The sequence below is a fragment of the Leopardus geoffroyi genome, chromosome C1 (assembly GCF_018350155.1).
Source record: "Leopardus geoffroyi isolate Oge1 chromosome C1, O.geoffroyi_Oge1_pat1.0, whole genome shotgun sequence".
In the NCBI taxonomy this organism is placed as follows: Eukaryota; Metazoa; Chordata; class Mammalia; order Carnivora; family Felidae; genus Leopardus; species Leopardus geoffroyi.
The window spans coordinates 195885116-195905140 of NC_059328.1; the positions used below are offsets into that span (position 1 = coordinate 195885116).

At 37.8% G+C, this 20025-nt stretch overlaps 1 protein-coding gene across 1 annotated transcript in view; it reads left to right on the forward strand.

The window, feature by feature from the left end:
• CPS1 (carbamoyl-phosphate synthase 1) overlaps positions 1-20025 on the forward strand; it is a 128614-nt gene that overhangs the window by 24241 nt on the left and 84348 nt on the right. Inside the window, exons 3-12 of the mRNA XM_045481104.1 lie at positions 1753-1897; positions 3908-3997; positions 5921-5977; positions 9246-9338; positions 12112-12201; positions 13914-14042; positions 15040-15146; positions 15995-16133; positions 16761-16838; positions 18685-18783. Coding sequence (XP_045337060.1) covers positions 1753-1897; positions 3908-3997; positions 5921-5977; positions 9246-9338; positions 12112-12201; positions 13914-14042; positions 15040-15146; positions 15995-16133; positions 16761-16838; positions 18685-18783 — 1027 coding nt within the window. The remainder of the gene's footprint in view (positions 1-1752; positions 1898-3907; positions 3998-5920; positions 5978-9245; positions 9339-12111; positions 12202-13913; positions 14043-15039; positions 15147-15994; positions 16134-16760; positions 16839-18684; positions 18784-20025) is intronic.

Sequence of the window (20025 nt, forward strand, 5' to 3'; positions counted from 1 at the left end):
ATAGATTCCAGTGCATGGAATAGTTATAGATAACACCTGGTATTTACTGGAATAATGTTCCTTACTACTAAGAATAAGAGTGATATATATGCACATATATATGTATATATATATAATAAAAATGAGAGTATATGTGTTTTTATTTATTATTTTGAGAGAGAGAGACAGAGAGCAGGGGAGGGGCAGAGAGAGAGAGGGAGACACAGAGTCCAAAGCAGGCTCCAGGCTCTGAGCTGTCGGCACAGAGCCCGACGTGGGGCCCGAACCCACAAACCGTGAGATCACGGCCTGAGCTGAAGTCAGACGCTTAACCGACTGAGCCACCCAGGCGCCCCTAGAATTTATGTGTTTTTAATTTTAAAATAAAGACCTAATGCATTCCTCCATAATTCCACATCAGTACTTTAAATTAGTTGTTTGGAGTCTTTTGATTTAGAAGTCAGAAGTGCTTGAGGTCAATTTTTGTGGGGTTGATTTTCTTTTCTAAGTTGATAATAACTCCAAGTTATATACCTTTTTCTAAAGCTATGTTAAAAATCAACTTCATTGAGTAATTCTTTCATAGAATACATGTAATCTTTTTTTTCCCTTTCTCCGGACTTTAAAATAAAAACCTACTACATTTATGTTATTAATTCTGGTATAGATATTAATTCATTCATTTTAAATGTTCAGTGAATTTTAATAAACATATATACCCATGCAGCCACCATTGATGTAATAAGGATTCTCTTCAGTTTCCTAAATGATATTTTTTAAAAAACTTAAAAATATTTGACAGTTAATATTTTGGTGATATTGGCCCTAACAGTAAATATTAGTGTGGACTCATGTCTGGTGGACAAGTGGAAACTTCAGGATATCTGCAAACTTTAAATAGAACAATATTTAAAAAATGAAGACTCTATGGGGCATCTGGGTGGCTCAGTCGGTTAAACGTCTGACTCTTGGTTCCAACTCAGGTCATGATCTCACCATTCGTGAGTTCGAGCCCTACGTGGGGCTCTGCACTGACAGTGTGGAACCTACTTGGGTTTCTCTCTCTCTCTCTGCCCCTTCTCTGCTTGTGTGCATGCACTCTCTCTCTCTCTCTCTCAAATAAATAAACATAAAAAAATATTAAAAAACAATGAAGACCCTGTGAAGGAAATTGTAAGGAATTAAAAATTTTAAGAAATTGAGGGAATGAAAATTATATGAGAATATGCCTTAGTACTTAAGAGTCCATTTGTTTTAAAAGCAGAATCAGACGCACAAGTACAGAGAACAAACTATGGTTGCCAGAAAGAGGGGTGGGGGAAGGGCAAAATGGGTAAAGGAGAGTGGAAAGTACAGGCTTCCAGTTATAGAATAAATAAGTCACAGGAATAAAGGGTACCACATAGGGAATATGGTCAGTGATACCGTAATAGCCTTGTGTCATGACAGATGGTAGCTACACTTGTGAGCAGAGCATAACACATAGAGACGCTGAATTACTATGTTGTAGGCCTAAAATTAACGCAACACTGTGTGTCAACTATACTCAAATGAAAATAAAAAAAAAAGAATCAGTTTGTCTTTTCATATCAGTCATATCATGGGATACATTTTCATTTTCTAGATTTTCTAAAATCTAGAAGCAGGTTTACAGGATTTTAATCTCATGTTCTGTCATTTTCAAGGGTTCAATAGTTAAGAGCATGTATGTATGTTGTAGTTTTGTAGTTACGTGCATTTTTTTGTTGGTAATTTTTTGACGTGTTTACTCAGGTACCCAGAAGCCCTTACTGACCCTGCCTACAAGGGACAGATTCTCACCATGGCCAATCCCATTATTGGGAATGGTGGAGCCCCTGACACTACTGCCCTGGATGAACTGGGACTCAGCAAATATTTGGAGTCTGATGGAATTAAGGTAGTGCCAGCGACGACTATTTAAAAAGTCTCCATCTGGGGTGTCTGCCTGGCTCGGTCGCTAGAGCATGCAACTCTTGATCTCAGGGTCGTGAGTTTGAGCCCCATGTTGGATGTGGAGTCTACTCTAAAAAAAACAAGAAGTCTTGGGGCGCCTGAGTGGCTCAATAGGTTGAGCATCTGACTTCAGCTCAGGTCATGATCTCACAGTTTGTGAGTTCAAGCCCCGCGTCAGGCTCTGTGCTGACAGCTTGGAGTCGAGCCTGTTTCAGATTCCGTGTTTCCCTCTCTCTTTGTCCCTCCCCTGCTCACTCTCACTCTGTCTCTCTCAAAAATAAGTAAACATAAGGGGCATCCGGGTGGCTCAGTCGGTTAAGCGTCCGACTTCGGCTCAGGTCATGATCTCATGGTCTGTGAGTTCGAGCCCCGCGTCGGGCTCTGTGCTGACATCTTAGAGCCTGGAGCCTGCTTCAGATTCTGTGTCTCCCTCTCTCTCTGCCCCTCCCCCACTCATGCTCTGTCTCTCTCTGTCTCAGAAATAAATAAACATTTAAAAAAATAAATAAAATAAGTAAATAAACATAAAAAAAGAAGAAGTCTCAACTGAAGGGGGGATAGTTGATTTATTTTTAAGAATCTAGGGTGGGCAAAGTTTCTCTCTAATACTGTAGTACAAACCATTAAATTCATGTTCTCAACCTTATTCCTATGTATATGAGAATAATTTTTTTTTTTTTTAAATTTTTTTTTTCAACGTTTATTTTATTTTTGGGACAGAGAGAGACAGAGCATGGACGGGGGAGGGGCAGAGAGAGAGGGAGACACAGAATCGGAAACAGGCTCCAGGCTCTGAGCCATCAGCCCAGAGCCTGATGCGGGGCTCGAACTCACGGACCGCGAGATCGTGACCTGGCTGAAGTCGGACGCTCAACCGACTGCGCCACCCAGGCGCCCCATATGAGAATAATTTTTAACATAACATTATTTTGAATTTCATTTTTCATGACACTTGCATTTGTTCTTAATGCCTTGGATGAAACTTGGCTTAATTTGGAAAGATGTTGTTATGAGTCTAAATGACAACTATGCTGCAAGAAATGGTGATGAATTACCCTTTAAAAGATCCTTGGTAATCAACTCTGTATCAACTATTTGCCTTTTAATCTTATCTTATTTAGAGGATGAATAAAAGATAACTTGTATGCCATTCTAAAAGTAAACACATTAAGATTTCCTAATCAAAATAAATTTGGATAATATTAGGAATGTGGACCATATAAACAATTAAAAAACATATACTCCAAATTAATCACTCTATGTTTTCATTCTTTTTTGTTTTTTTTTTGCCACTCTATTTTTGAATGACTTGGACTGATCATTTAGAGTAATTCTATTTCTCACAATTTTCCCTGTGTTTCTCAGTCTCCTTTAAATGTAGCCAAAAATTATTTATTCTTCATGTACATTAAACAAATGATTATTAACTAGATTATTGATAAATTCCGTGGAGGAAAGTTACCAGGGTGCTGAGAAGTCGGGGACAGGAGTTAGCAACTGGGCTAAGACTTTTCCTCAACATGGTAATTAAGGCAACAGTGATGTATTTTAAGAGAAAAATGTTGATCCTGTTCCTTTTCCTTCAAGTCCCAAGGATTTTAAGCCTCGTATCAATGGATATAATAAACCTTTAAAAAAAAATGCAAACTGGGGCGCCTGGGTGGCGCAGTCGGTTAAGCGTCCGACTTCAGCCAGGTCACGATCTCGCGGTCCGTGAGTTCGAGCCCCGCGTCAGGCTCTGGGCTGATGGCTCAGAGCCTGGAGCCTGTTTCCGATTCTGTGTCTCCCTCTCTCTCTGCCCCTCCCCCGTTCATGCTCTGTCTCTCTCTGTCCCAAAAATAAATAAACATTGAAAAAAAGAATTTAAAAAAAAAATGCAAACTGACTGTCATGACAAGTCACAAGAATTGTGTAATATTTCGTGGTCACGCCTTTCAAACAACTCTGTTTCTAGGTTGCAGGTTTGCTGGTTCTGAACTATAGCAATGACTACCACCACTGGCTGGCTAACAAGAGTCTTGGGCAGTGGCTACAAGAAGAAAAGGTGAGAAATACGCAGGCTGCACCGTCTGGACTAATTCTCTCTCTCTCTCTCTCTCTCTCTCTCTCTCTCTCGGACCAATTCTCTTCTAAACCCTGAGGGCCACATATTTTTAGTGTAATCCACTAGGTGGCACATGCTTGGTAGCATTTCTCTTTGAGGAAAGGGGCTAGAGAAAATTTTAGAATTTTCTATATTCTTGAGCCACTTAATTTTCCCATCCCCTTTCACCCAGGACCACGGTATGTATTTCTGTAATGGCTTTTAGTACCAGCCTTACCATCAAGTAGCTGTGTGATTTTGTGCAGGTCGTGTAACCATACCACACTTTCTAAATCTTTAACTCTTATGAGAGCATAAACAGATTGCTGTTAAGTTTCTTTTAGCTTAAACGTTGTGACTCTATGACGCATAATTAGATATAGTCTTATTTGAAGTAGTACGTGAAAAGGGTTAAAAACGTTATCTTATCCTTTCCTTAGTTTAAGTATTATTTTGTAATAAAGTAACAGGATTCTCCTGGTCTGAATGTCAGATGTACTTAAAGTTAAGGGACCCGCTATATTTGGCTTCATCTCCAGTGTTGCTGGAGCTGCTTTTTGTTGGATTGGTGCGGGGCCCGTAAATGGCAGAATATGATTCCGAGAAAGCTCTGCCACGCCAATGAGCATCTGTGTATTGGGGCTAAATGTTGCTCCTTTCTGAGAAATCAAGAAATCTTAATTGTGGCTTCCTGGGTCTCATTCTTTCTAGATTTTGAAAGGGAGAAGAAGGCATTTATGTCATCCCCTGAATTACTACTATTTTATTCTCAACCATTATCTGAATTTACTTCCCTTACCCAGACAACTAATTTTTGTAATGGTCATTGAGGAGACCCTCGCTCTAGTGTTTCCTTTGTGTCATTAGGGAACTGACATGACAGCTGCTCTGCGTAAGAACTAACAGTTTGAGCAAGAACTTAATTCATGACTTGTTAGTTTGTTTTTAAAATGTGCTTGGAATAGGGGCGCCTGGGTGACTCAGCTGGTTAAGCCTCCGACCCTTAATTTTGGCTCAGGTCAAGATCTCACAGTTGGTGAGATCTTGCCCTTTGTGGGGCTATGTGCTGACAGCGTTGGGCATGCTTGGGATTCTCTCTTTCCCTTTCTCTCTGCCCCTCTCTCAAAGTAAATAAATATACATTAAAAATTAAAAAAAAATGCACTTTGAATAGAGTAGAAGAGGGTCTAAGAGAGTAATCAGTTCACCTCATTCTATGTATGTACAGGTGAGGAAAAACATGTTGCTCAAACATCACTGAAATAAACGGTGGAAGAAAAGAAATTAGAACTTATTTTTCGGATTCCTAACTCATCGCCCTTTTATTTTACCATATCTGTCTCTATCCAAACTACTCAAAGAAAAGAAAACAAATGGTGGTATTGCCTGATTTCCTAATAGGATGGGCAAACTTATTACATCCTGATTACTTAGCAACACCTTCAGAAAAATGTGTTGAGTGTGTAGTAGGTAGTAGGAACGTTTGGCTCAAAACATGGATTTGCATGTATTTACATATGATTGCTTCTGCAGTTCACAAATCCATTATTTATCTATATAAATACATGTAATAATATAAATATATAACATTGCCTCTTTAACATCTTATGTTAAAAGAAACGAAACTATAGCAGAAGATTGATGTTCAGAATTTCTCATTTTTTATTCTGTGGAAGGTCCTCGGTATTCAGAGTCCTGTTCCCAACTGGAACAGCAATTTACCGTGTTCTGACAACACAGTCACCCTGGGTCAGAGTAAAGAAGGAGTAGGGAAATTATTTACTGCTCAAGAAGATAGATGATGCTAAGTTTGTAAGTTGAAAACAATATGCTGGATCTTATTTCCTCCAATTTCACTGTCACTACAAATTTTCTTTCTTATAGGTCCCTGCAATTTATGGAGTGGATACAAGAATGCTGACTAAAATAATTCGGGATAAGGTATGATCATCATCTTTAGCCAACCCTATGTTTCTTTATATGTGTATATATAATTCTTTATATATGTGTATGTATATTTATATATACATATATAATTTATATATATAAATTAAAAATAGTATATATACTATACTCTCTCTATATAAACTTAAATATTATATTTTTTCTCAGTGCTCAGGGAATCCAACAGTATGAAAGAGCAAATCTGGCCAATTGCTGTCATTTGGTCCGCTGTCATCTTGTTTTACTATTTCTAATGTAATTTTTCAGACTTAATACTTGATTGGGATGTTTGTTGCTGAATGGATTTGAGATTAATTCACTTGGCAGCAGGATATTGAGTGCCCACTGGGTGTTCACTATCCCAGTGAGTGAAGGCCTTTATAAGTCAGCTCATGTGACAGTGAGACCAGTGGAGGAGGTAACCAGGTGCATAATAATTTTGCCTCAGTTGAATGCTGGCATGCTGAAAGATGTAAACTAGAAAGTGTGCAACACTTTTCCTGTTATTTGTTCGGTTTCCTTGGAGTGGTTATCTGTGAAGTTAGTGAGTTCTATTTCATAAGTGTGTCCAATGAGCCCTGCATACGTTACCTCAATTATATACTTTCTTAAGACTGTTCAAAAGACCAAGGTGATAAAAGGTAAGTTTAACTTCTAGTTGGCACATCTCATGGCTGAAACATCTGACCCCTCCTTTGACAATATCTCATCACCATCTGCTTGCTTTTTCTTGTTGTGAGAGGAGGGCACTATTTTTTTTTCATACACAAAATCTTCACATCCCAAAACACAAAGACACTTTACTTCACTACCATGAACTAAATTCCCCAAATGCCACTGAAATTTTTTCATTGAATTATATTACATAAAAAAGAAAAAATAATAAATGATACATTTGCAAAGTGAAATGGATTCTTCAAGCAAATCTGTTGCAGACTCCCTGTTAGAAAGTATATTGACATAGGATCTCTGTACACAGAAAGAACAGCTTTCTGAAAACAGCTCTTTGTAAATAAGGCACACCACATACCCATGACTAGAAGGAGGACAGTGAGAGTTTACAATATCCTGTCCCTCACCTATGCTTTTACTTCCTCCTTCATAATTTTCCTGAGAATAGATGTTAATGAGATTGTACATCCCAAGTTGATTCTTGTGTTTTCTTAGCCCAGTGGTATTGTGGGAGCAGTAAACAGTGGTAAGGCTACTTGAATGGGAAGGGAATAAAACTGGGAAATTCAATTTGGGCTGCAGAATCAGCGGGTGAATAAAAATATAGTCAAGCCTAATGATTTGGAAAAATGCTTTACAAGATTATATTGTACTCTTCATGTGATATGTTGGCTTAAGACGAACCCTCTTTTATCCCAGGTGGTTACGTTCTCAAAATTCGGCTGAATAGTGGCACCTGGGTGGCTCAGTCAGTTAACTGTCTGACTCTCGACTCTTGATTTTTGGCTCAGGTCATGATCTCTCAGTTCCTGAGCGGGAGACCGATGGGATTCTCTGTCTCCCTCTCTCTGCCCCTCCTCCACGCACACCCTCCTCTCTCAAAAATAAATAAACATTAAAAAAATAGGCTGAATAGATTAGCACAGGTAAAATAGTAGTATTGCCTCTTATATTTGACTATGAATGATGTTGGTTCATATTAAAAATGTGTATTTTGTGACTTTCCGTTCTGTTAATCTTAGGTTGAAAGGTAACATTGTATTTCATTCAGTGTGCTTTAAAAAAAGAGGAAATGAGAACTGAAAACCACATTGCAAAATTAGGGATCCATAAACATGGTCAAGGAATTCTGTGATTTGGATGATAAGAGTAAATAGAGACCATCATGAAATGTAATAATCCAGCGTGGAAGTGAAAAGTGGTTTATAGTTCTTTTTCCCAGAGTGTGAGGTAGCACTCCGGTCTAATAATCACATCGAAATAACCATCATGTTTGAATGATGTGCTGGTACATTCTACCCTCACTCATTCCCAAGTGACTACTCCTTCCCTTAAGGAATACATTTCAAAAGGAAACAAAAGCTTCTTTCTCTTTCCTTCAATGCAGTAATTTCCTTGGAGAAAGGCAAATCAATGAATTATTTTGACTCCCTCCCACCCCTAATAAAGTCTTGATTACTAAATGTAATATGCCATTTTTCTAAATAGAAAAAAAACTAGACTTACAAATAAGTAAATCTCAAGACATTGCTAATAATAAGAAAACATTTGCCATCTTCAGCTAGCAAGGCTAATTTGTGAAAACTTCAGAGAAGTCTAAACATTCTTTAAAGTTCAGGTCCTTAAGGACACCTGGACATTTACATATCTAAAGCAGCGAATATTTTCAATGCTTCTCAAAATTGATGACTTACTTGGCATTTCATCTTTCTTTCTTTCTTTCTTTCTCTTTCTTTCTTTCTTTCTTTCTTTCTTTTTAAAAATTTTTTTAATGTTTATTTATTTTTGAGACAGAGGGAGACAGAGCGCAAGTGGGGGAGGGGCAGAGAGAGAGGGAGACACAGAATCTGAAGCAGGCTCCAGGCTTTGAGCTGTCAGCACAGAGCCCGATGCAGGCTGAACCCATAAACCGTGAGATCATGACCTGAGCTGAAGTCAGACGCCCAACCGACTGAGCCACCCAGGCACCCCTCTTTCTTTTTTTCTTTCTTTCTTTCTTTCTTTCTTTCTTTCTTTCTTTCTTTCTTTCTTTCTTTCAAGTTATCTCTATGCCCAATGTGGGGCTCAACTCACAACCCCGAGATCGAGTCACATGCTTTACTGATTGAACCAGCCAGGTGCCCGCATTTCACATCTTTTTGTGAATGAATTTTACTATCATAATGTAATTAATTCTCATTCTTTTCAATTTTCTACAATTTTTAGATTTCTTATTTTCTTCTCAATAGATTGTTTTGTCCATGTCTCCCATGAACTATCTTTAGGTCATATGCACTAAGGGAACAGGTAGCCTAAATAGTTTAATTGGCACCGTCTGGAGCTTGGAGGCCTGAATTCTGATGCCTTTTGATCTTGCTTACTCCAGGTCACAATCTCAGCCCCCCAAAAATGAATTGTACTTCCTAGAGCGTTTCTCAAAATGTACCATGCATCTTTCCAGGTTGAGAAGATGAGGATCTTCTTTCTGCTGATGGTTTTGAGTAGTTATAAAGACATTTAGATCTTGGAGCTGCTGTGTAGGTCCCTGTGAATGGATTCTGTTAGCACCTTGACTGTTGCTCCTTTTTAACTGTCTAATTTTTTGATTTGACAGGGTACCATGCTCGGGAAGATTGAATTTGAAGGTCAGTCTGTGGATTTCGTGGATCCAAATAAGCAGAATTTGATCGCTGAGGTTTCAACCAAGGTGAGAGATTTCCCTTCACATTTTGTAGTTTTATTTCTTGTAATATCAAAATCTTCACTGAGGCAGAGGTCATCTTCCTGAAGCACCAGAGTTGAGGGAAAAAAGGATCTCATAGCATCTGAAATATGCAAATCATTCCGTTTAAAGTTAGTAACTTTTTGGGGCACCTGGGTGGCTCAGTCTGTTAAGCGTCCGGCTTCAGCTCAGGTCACGATCTCATGGTCCGTGAGTTCAAGCCCCGCGTCGGGCTCTGGGCTGATGGCTCAGAGCCTGGAGCCTGTTTCCGATTCTGTGTCTCCCTCTCTCTCTCTGCCCCTCCCCCGTTCATGCTCTGTCTCTCTCTGTCTCAAAAATAAATAAACGTTAAAAAAGAAAATTTAAAGTTAGTAACTTTTACTTGCATTGATCTAGCATCAATCAGAATGGCTATGGAGAACATTTCATGAAGAATTCCAGCTGTGAGAACTTTGGTCCACCAGGGCCTTTTCTTTTCTTTTTTCTTTTTTTCCTTTTTTTAATGTTTATGTATTTTTGAGAGAGAGAGAGAGAGAGAGAGAGAGAGAGAACGAGCGGGGGAGGTGTAGAGAGAGAGGGAGACACAAAATCCAAAGCAGGCTCCAGACTCTGAGCTGTCAGCACTGAGCCCGACTCACTGCTCAAACTCATGAACCATGAGATCATGACCTGAGCCAAAGCTGGACACTTAACTGACTGAGCCACCCAGGTGCCCCCACCAGGGCCTTTTCTTAAGAAAATGTTATTAAAGGACTGAAAATTGCCTGATTAATAGCATGTCAGCCTCAGAGAAAACACATGTTGATATTATCTAGTATTCCTGTTCCTATTTCTATTCACATGGAGATGGGAGACAAGGATTATAGGTCCCAGACAATCAGTACTGGGCCTTGATGTTGGGCTCAGACATGCATTCACAGGATGCTGAAGCATAAGAAAGATGAGTTGTTAAAGACAATGAATTTTAAATTATATGTAATTGTTTATATATTTGAAATTTGATCATGCCACATGCAGTAATCTCTTGTTTTTAATTCCAAAATTTGTCCATTCAAATGGCATGGAACTATTTTTCCTGTATTTTTTTCTAGACATTTCCCTGTGAAGTGATTTGGTCTGAGACACAGCATGAAAAAGTGCTATTTTTCCTTTTAGAATTGAGAGCTACGTTGGGGATCTAGTGTAGGATTTTCCACATGTGAGAAATGTTGACCTAGAGAAATTCACCTTAAAAAAATTCTGTGGTAATGAGGTTAAAAACACTGCATAACATATTCCTCTCTTCAAGAGTCATAATACAAATTCATATATTCATGTGTCTGTGAATTCTTGCTTAAAACTGCTGTCATTCTGTATGAAGAGCGTATAATGTATTTGTGTAGAGACTAGAAAAAAGGAGCCTACCTGTATTTTTATTTACATCAAATGAAGGGAGAAATTGCAATGGTGAAAACTGGCCCTGTTTCTTGATGCGTGGTGCAATTAAATAATTTCATTGTAACTGTGATAAAATGCATATTTGTATCAGACTATATTCTATGAGTTTTATTTGGATATGGTTGATAACTTAATTCATTGTCTTGTAATTGCAATTTGATGTAGCTACAACTAGATGGTAATATTGCTTTATTTTGTAGCAGAAGCCTAAGGTTAAAAATAAGTATATACTTTTTCAAATTATGTGATGAGAGAGATTATCTGTAGCATTTATAGATCAGCTCAGCAATAATTTCTGCAGATCATGGAAAGAATGGGGTATTTTTTCTTTAGGATAGTTAGCTAAAGAAAAAATATGACAAACTTTATATATATTTTTTCAAGTACAGTCTAAGGATTGTCATTTCCCATTCTATAGAGTTTGTGGAGAGTGGAGAGTAGAGAGTAGATATTTCAGTTAAAGTAAAATACTCTTTCAAATATCCAGGTTGCAACTTTTATCTAAAACTTTTTGGAAACATTGAAATCATCCTAAATTCAGAATATACTAGCTAATTCTCAAAGCTGAAATCCTTGTGGGCATCCAGTCCTCTAGGCTTTCTGTTTCTATTATTTCTCCTTTTATGACTTTGGGGAACTGATTCTTGGGTAAATGCCTGTGAAAATGGGTCTGACTCCAAGCAGTGCTTAAGATGTAGGTAATGATTATCATATGCTTGGGGATCCTTTTATGAAGCCTATCATTTCAATGCAGATAAATGCATAGTAACCTAAAGAGACCAGTGGTCTACACTAGCTTAGCAATCATCCGATTCTCATCCTGATTTTATCCATTAGCCCCACTGCATAAGCCTAATGCACAACAGCTCTACCCCATCCAGCCTTTAGTACAAGTTGAAGATCAAGTGGTATTTAAAGCATGATGTATCTATTACCGCATCTGCCCAGTGCTGAATCAGGCGGTAATACTTGAAAATTCCATTGCGACTGGTTGCTAATGTGGCAAATCATGGGAGAGATTATTGTTAACTATGGAAGCAACCAATTTCTCAGGGACCATCGTTATTACTGTAATCTACATTTTATGTGAAACAGCAAAGTACCCTTTGCTTCATAAGAAAAGGTACAGTCTGTGGCACTTGCTGTGCCTTTCTTCTACATTGATTGTTAACTGCCAGTCACTCCCTAGTAGTCAGCGATCACCCTGTTACCAATGTAAGTGCTAAGCATCTTCAGGTGTTATGATATGATGTGTTTATGATGTTGGTGTGCTGCTCACAGCTAGACTTTCCCTCTCACTCTCTGTGTTTTCAAATGGCAGGATGTCAAGGTGTATGGCAAAGGAAACCCTACAAAAGTGGTAGCTGTAGACTGTGGCATTAAAAACAATGTAATTCGCCTTCTAGTAAAGGTAAGTAATTTGTTGCATCTCGAGGGTGAGGATTTATAATACGGATCTTTTTAGTGTGAAACTGATTTCCTTTTTCTGTTTCAGAGAAAGCTAATGTGTTCTCTCAGAATGTCAGGGGATCCATTCTCTTTTTGCTCTCTTTGATCTACAAAATAAAATTTATTCCTGTTAAAATTAGGGATGTGGAGTGTGTTTTTAAAAAATCTTTAAAGGCCACAAACAGAAGAGTGATGACTTCTTATCACTCATTGACTGACATTCTGAGACATGCCATGCTTATTTTCTTTGAGTTTAGAGATGACCAAAAATTGAGAGTCAGTTGGAGAACTCCTCCATTGGAGTACAATTATTATGTGACAAATGTTTTCAGGGATCATGCCCTGATAGAGTAAAAACTTTCACATTGCTTCATATAAACTCTTAGGCAACCAATTAAAATTAAACCTTAAAAATTCTGCAGGAGAATGTAACCATTATAATGTTTCCTTAAATACTGTTTTGTTGGGATTTCTCCTTATCCCACTTCTCCATCTCTCTCCCTACCTATGTCTTTCTGTTTCTGTTCCTCTCTCTCTCTCTCATACGCGCACATACACAGATATTTCCATAATACCAAAATAGTTGTGAGTACAGAGGAATTCTTCAATTCACCTTCTCTTCGTTCGAGAGTATCAGTCAAATGATCTAAATCATGATTTTAAATTCTGGCCCATTTTATTAATAAAAACTTGCATGGACTCTTCAGTAGCAGATGCTGTCGATGGCCTATCTGTATCTCTTTCTCATTTCACCATCATAGGGCATTTAGCCCATCCTCCAGTTGCAAAGGCCTGCACTTCATTGCTTGAGGGCTCTCTTTAGTTGGTTGGAGCCTATTGACTGGCAGGAAATACTGTAGAATTAATGATCCCTGGAGCACCCCCTACCTAAAGTCAAGAGAAGTTCAGTGTGTAAATATCTCAACTCTTGCCCCATGACTGAACTATCTTGAGAGTGGCTTGTCTACACACTCAGAGTTCCTCAGTGGGCTGAAGCTCTAGGTGTTTATAGAACTTGATAATGCATAATTTATTGGCGTGTGTCACAGTGTGACTTCTTAGAAACCCATCCAAATAAACTTCTTTTTCTCAAATTCTTGTCTCAGGAAATGTTTCTAGGGAAACCATCAAAGATGTCTTCCTACCCACTTCTATATACAAAAGTTCTAATTATTCAATGACAATACATATACTACAGATAATATGAGAAAACGCTAGGAAAGAAGGCTGCTAAAAAATTTGGTCAGGTAAAAAAAGCAAAATTGAAAAAGATGAGAGGTAGGCTAGCATAATTTTGCAGAAAATGGATTTCTCTCTCTCTTTTTTTTAAATAACTCTCTACCACAGCTTGTGAAAATAACCTATATTCCTGGGTGCCCAGTCAGGAATTTTTTTAGGCTCTGAAACCTCCTGAAATATGGGAAAGTACATTATTTTTTTCAGGATCAAAACTTTAGACATGTTTTTTCTTCACTTTCTGTTGACCACTGGCTCCATCTATATTAGACAAAATACAGTGAGCCACCAAAGAATTTTTCACTCAGCATTATTCGTTTGAATCATGTACTCTTTTTCCCCATTAGGGAGTGGTTAATCAAGAGAAGGTCTAGGCAAAATTCTACTTTGGCAGAGAAAACTGTTATTAAATTGATTATTTTTGCATTTCTTTTCTAGCGAGGAGCTGAAGTGCATTTAGTTCCCTGGAATCATGATTTCACCAACATGGAGTATGATGGGCTTTTAATTGCCGGAGGACCCGGGAACCCAGCTCTTGCACAACCACTGATTCAGAATGTCAAAAAGGTACAGTGCGCCTGGGGGTAGTGTGTATCTGTGTGTGAGGTGGAGGGACTCTGCTATGTAACTGTTACAAAGGCTGTAATCTATTTTAGGTATTCCCATATTCTTTTCCACTCGGGTCTATGACCTCTGAGGCAGTGTCAGCAGACACGGTATGGGAGGAAACAAGGAGGAGAGAGTACCAGAGGCAAAAGGAACCTTTCTTTAGGCAAAGTAACTGGGATTGTGTCCTCGATTCAAGGGAGCAGGAGTCCAACCTCCAAATGTGTCTCTCTGTACAGTCGTAAAATGACAATTCACGTTTCTCACCATGACTTTGGTACCTACAACACCTTCAGGTTTCTAAAGAAACATTAAATTTTGTTTAGTTTATTAAGTACATTTTATTGAATTCTAATGCTACAAATTTGTCAGTCATGTTTTTTTTTTAATTTTTTTTAACGTTTTATTTATTTTTGAGACAGAGACAGAGCATGAATGGGGGAGGGGCAGAGAGAGAGGGAGACACAGAATCGGAAGCAGGCTCCAGGCTCTGAGCCATCAGCCCAGAGCCCGACGCGGGGCTCGAACTCACGGACTGAGAGATTGTGACTTGATCCGAAGTCGGACGCTTTACCGACTGAGCCACCCAGGCGCCTCTCATGTTCTTTTTTATAACTTTTTTAAAGTTTATTTATTTATTTTGAGAGAGTACACACACATGAGAGGGAGATGGGCAGAGAGAGAGAGGGAGAGAGAATATCCCAAGCAGGTTCTGCACTGTCAGCACAGGGGCTCCATCTCACTACCGTGAGCTCATGATCTGAGCCAAAATCAAGGGTCGGATGCCCGACCGACTGAGCCACCTCGTGCCCCTATAGCCTTAACTTTTTATTCAATTACTATTTTCTTGTTAATTAAGAAAAAAAAAGGATGCTTCATTTTTATTCCTTCAGAGGCAGCATTTTGGGGCGGGGTGCGGGGACTGTACTCTAGTTCATAAAAATTCTCCCTGTATTAGGTTTTGGAGAGTGATCGTAAGGAGCCATTGTTTGGAATCAGTACAGGAAATTTAATAACAGGATTGGCTGCTGGTGCTAAAACCTACAAGATGTCCATGGCCAACAGGTGAGATAGTTATGCTTCTGTTTACAGGCCAAACTGGATCTGCAATGCTGTCAATAACTAAACGCAAAAGACTACATGCCATTTTCTTTAGAAAAAACAGATAACTGTACTATTACATGGTTCACAGTTGTCTGACTACCCGATATCACTTTTATTACATTTTTAAAAGGCAGCCTTCTCTAACAATAACGTTGCTGTAGTTTAAAGTTATTTTCCTTCCCTTGGCATAAATTGAGGTTGTAATATCAAATGACATTATCAAATGATAGAATATCAAATGATATTCTAAGGGAAACTGTTCTGGTTTCTAACATTGTAGGACTCTAGTGTGACTTAAGAACCGGGAAGTCTTCAATCCTCTTGGTTTTACTTCTGACCCCACATGATGCCAATTTATTTAATATGGAGCTTTCCTCCACGGCCCCCCCTCTGCATGAAGTATAATTCAGAATAATTCAGGACAGAGTCATCTGTTTATTATTTCCCCCACATTCTCTGGCTTTAAAATTACCTAGTTTCCTTAAAATAAATCACTTATATTTGTCTCTCTGTTAAGCTAGTGAGCAATTCTTAACTTTTTGTTATGAGTGCAGTTCTCCCTTTTCTAAAATTGTACAAGTTTAATAGACCTGCTATTTAACACACAGCAAAGCTTCCTGAATTGATTTTTGTTGCTAAAATTATTGGGATTAACAATCTGTGACTTTTCTCACAGAGTAATTTTCACTAAGCAATTGAAACTTTCACGTTTTAATAGGCTTTACTTGTTCACTGTTTTACAACAAATGTATTTATATTCTTCTCTTCACTTTTCCTTTTCCTTGTTCTTTCTCCCCTTTTCCCTCCAGAGGTCAGAATCAGCCTGTTTTGAATATCACAAACAGACAGGCTTTCATTACTGCTCAGAATCATGGCTATGCCCTGGACAACACCCTTCCTGCTGGCTGGAAACCACTTTTTGTGAATGTCAACGATCAAACCAATGAGGTAGGGCCCTCAATAAACCTGTTCAGTTGGCAATGAGTAATGCTGGGCTTTTAATACTCTGTTATACACATACCTTGTTTATGTGGGCTTTTTTTTTGATGTGTGTGTGTGTATAAGAACTCCTCTTATAGTTTATTTCCCATGGCCCTCTTCTTTTTAAAAAGTCATTTCTGTCTTATTCTCTCATCAGTTGACTCATTAAGATCCACTTTTTGAGTGGTTAATCAGTGACTGTCTTTCACATCGATTGCTAATGGGCATTTGGTGGAGATCTGTTTGGACCTAGTCCATATGGGTCTCTGGGACTCACTTAGCTCTGAAGTAGCCTTTGAGAAGACCCTTGGAGAAGTAATTTAGGAGTTGGAGATAAGAAGATTTGAGTTTATTCTGAGACCCTGGGGAGGAGGGCCCAAAGGCTATAGACCAAATCAGTTGTTTTTATTGAGGGGACCACATTTGGTTGAGTCTTTGTTGGCCTGTTTTTATTATGGCTGTTAGCTGCTAGAATGTCTTTAAGCATTTAACTTAGTGTTTTTATTTGGACTTTATTGTCCGCTCAGTAGTACACAGTCCTGGTTAACATTCATTGTTACAGAAGGAATTTCTTCCTATTTCTTATTCCTTTAGGGGATTATGCATGAAAGCAAACCCTTCTTTGGTGTGCAATTCCACCCAGAGGTCAGCCCAGGCCCAACAGACACTGAGGTATGTCAGAAAATAAGACCTATTGTACACTTAGTCTTTTTTAAAATCAGAAATGTATTAATGTAAAAACTTGGGAAACAAAAATAGTCAGCCCAGATGATCTTGGGTAAGAATATTTTCAAGAAGAATACTTTGATAACACACACATTGTACTAAAATTTCCCCATGAATATCATGGAGGAAATTTCTATCTTCTTTAAAATTTAAAGTGGGAAAACCCTTACGAAACCTGATGTGATGCTATTTTTACTTAAATCATTATCATTCTAATATATTTAGTTCTGAAATTTACAATGGTTGTACTATGCAAATGAATTCCCTCTTGCTCTCTTGTTCTCATAACTGAAATGAAATTTTAATCCCCCATCTGTGACTTCACAAAAATCCCTATGGCAACTGGTTGTATAGCCAGATAGGGAGAATAAACAGCAGCGGGAGAAGGAAGAAGGGCAGGGATATGAGGGAGGGGAGAGGGCGTGCATGCACATATATGTGAGTCAGATGGCTTAAGAAGAGAACCACAAGGAATGCTGAGAAGAATTTTGTTTTTAATTTAAATATTTTTATTTTTGTGTGTGACTTTTTGGTTCAGTGTTCAAAGTCATCTTTCCAAACACAAGCTTCTGGTGACACTCACAAAAGTCTGGAAAGTCTGGTGTGACTTCCTCCCCCACACTCTAAGGCCTCCACTAGTCATGCTGACAGTTCTTCCTTGTCGGCAGATATTCTCAGAAAAGGCACCTAGGTAAAATGAAGAGAATCGGAATTTTCCCTCTGTAAAGTCTGCTTTCTCACCTGTGAATTGCCTTTTCAGATACTTATGCTTTTTATTTTTTAATATTATCAGGAAATAATGATTTAAAAACAATGTTTTTAATGTTTATTTATTTTTGAGAGAGAGAGAGTGCAAGCAGGGGAGGGTCAGAGAGAGAGGGAGACACAGAATCTGAAGCAGACTCCAGGCTCTGGGCTGTCAGCACAGAGCCCGACGCAGGGCTCGAACTCACAAACTGTGAGATCATGACCTGAGCTGAAGTTGGACGCTTAACCCACTGAACCACCCAGGCATCCCAGGAAATAATGATTCTTAATAGCCCAAATCAGTATACCATTACCTACCCATGATGAAAAGCATAAGGAAAATTTGGTGACATACACTATTGCCTAATGCATGGTGAATACTGTTTTCTTTTTATTTAAAATTTAAATATTTTGCCTATATTAGTACATCAGGTTAGGAACATTGAAATTAAGGCATGCAACATTCAGTAGTACTTAATCGTTTTTCTTTGTGCTGCCGAAGCTACAAAATGAATATTTTTGTTGAAATTTGTCATGTCTAGTGAAACAATGGAAGTAAATTCATTGGTAAAGCTAAGAATAAACTTTAGAGATATTTTTAGAGTGGATAGAAATTTTCAAAATCCAGTTATTTTGAACTTTAGGACATATATGCAATATAGCTTTAATTTCTTTTGTATAACTAGAGTTTTATTTAGAAGAAAACATTTAGAAGAAAATAACCCCTAATTAAGGGGATGAAAACTTGACATTCTCAGAAGGCATTATCTGAAATGTTCACTGTCTGCTGAAAACTTTCTTCTGATGGGATTTGAAATGAACAATTAGAAATGTTTATTTGATCTAATTCTTATAATAGTAAATATTTAGTCTGCCAATTTTGGCAGAAAAACAAAAACCAAATAGTGCATATGAATACTTACCCTAAAAAAAAAAAAGTATCTGTTACTTATCTGAAGTTCAAATTTAACTGGCCATACTATGTTTTATCTAGTAACCTGATGAGTTTTGCAGCTTCTAACTTGTTGGTTCTATTTTTTTCTAGTACCTGTTTGATTCTTTTTTCTCACTGATAAAAAAAGGGAAAGGTACCACAATCACATCGGTTCTGCCAAAGCCAGCACTGGTTGCCTCTCGAGTGGAGGTCAGTATATGCGGGCTTTTTTTGGTTTATGTATTTTTTATTTTCTCTATCATATGATAATTTTTTTAAGTGAATGATGTTAACCATTTTAATGTCTATAAGAGATGATTAGTGATATGGTAATTACTCATCATTTTAGCATCTAATTATTTTGCCTGTTCTTGATGGAATTTTCCTGTTTTGATATAAAATCTTTTACAGTTTACTTCTAGAAAATTTGTAATACAATAATAAAGAATAGGCTTTTAGTTTCAAATTTGACACATTTTTTATTACTTAATAAACTATAGTCTTATGTATGCTTGAGATACAGTTCAGATTACAGAATCATTATTGATGATAGAACATTTTTTGTTTCAATGAGAAGAGTTATTATTCAATAGAATAATACTATTTTACCTCTAAAAAGCAAATGGATAAGGATTACTATAGCACAAGACTTGAATCCTTATTTATTTAAATACATATGTTAATATGTTAAGGTTTCTACCCATTGCCTTCATAGTTAAACCACACACATACCCACATCATTATTATATAAAATTTAGAAGAGTGTATATGTATTTTCAAGTATATATATACGTACTGACTCTTTTTATAAATAAAAATAATTGAATTATATGTTTTCATAAAATGATAATTTGAGTTGGATGCTCTGTTTTAAGGATTTCCATGGCAGCCTCTTTGCCTGAGATGGAAAGATTGGAGGTAATTTACCCACTCAATGTGGAATAAAATGGTGGGTTCTTAGTAGCCAAAAAAAGCAATGTACTTACAGTATAGTGTTTTTCTCAGAATATCAACTCATGTTCTTCAGACATGTATCTTTTCGTTAATGGTGAGGAAAAAGACAGTTTGGGATTCCACAGTGTCTTCGCATGTAGGAGGCATCCCATAAATATTTGTTGAGGCAAACCAATTTTCCCAAGTCCTTGTCTTTTGCAGTGAGCAGGAGTATCTTTCTTCTCTGAAGGGTTTGGCACTTGTGGCTCAAAACTAAGCAGTATCATTATTTCCTTGGAGTCACATAACAGTCTGTAGAAGTTCAGTATGTTGCCAAGATGTGAGCTTTATCTTATTGCATTATCTTTAAATATTTCTGGCACTGAACTGTAAAGGCAAAAATGTGAATATGCAGGTGTATCCATGTCCCCTTGCCTTCTATGTTTTCATTTGTCCATTAGGGAAAGCCCAGGTCTCCTTTGTCCAGAAGGAAACCAAGGAATATTGAATGGAATACAT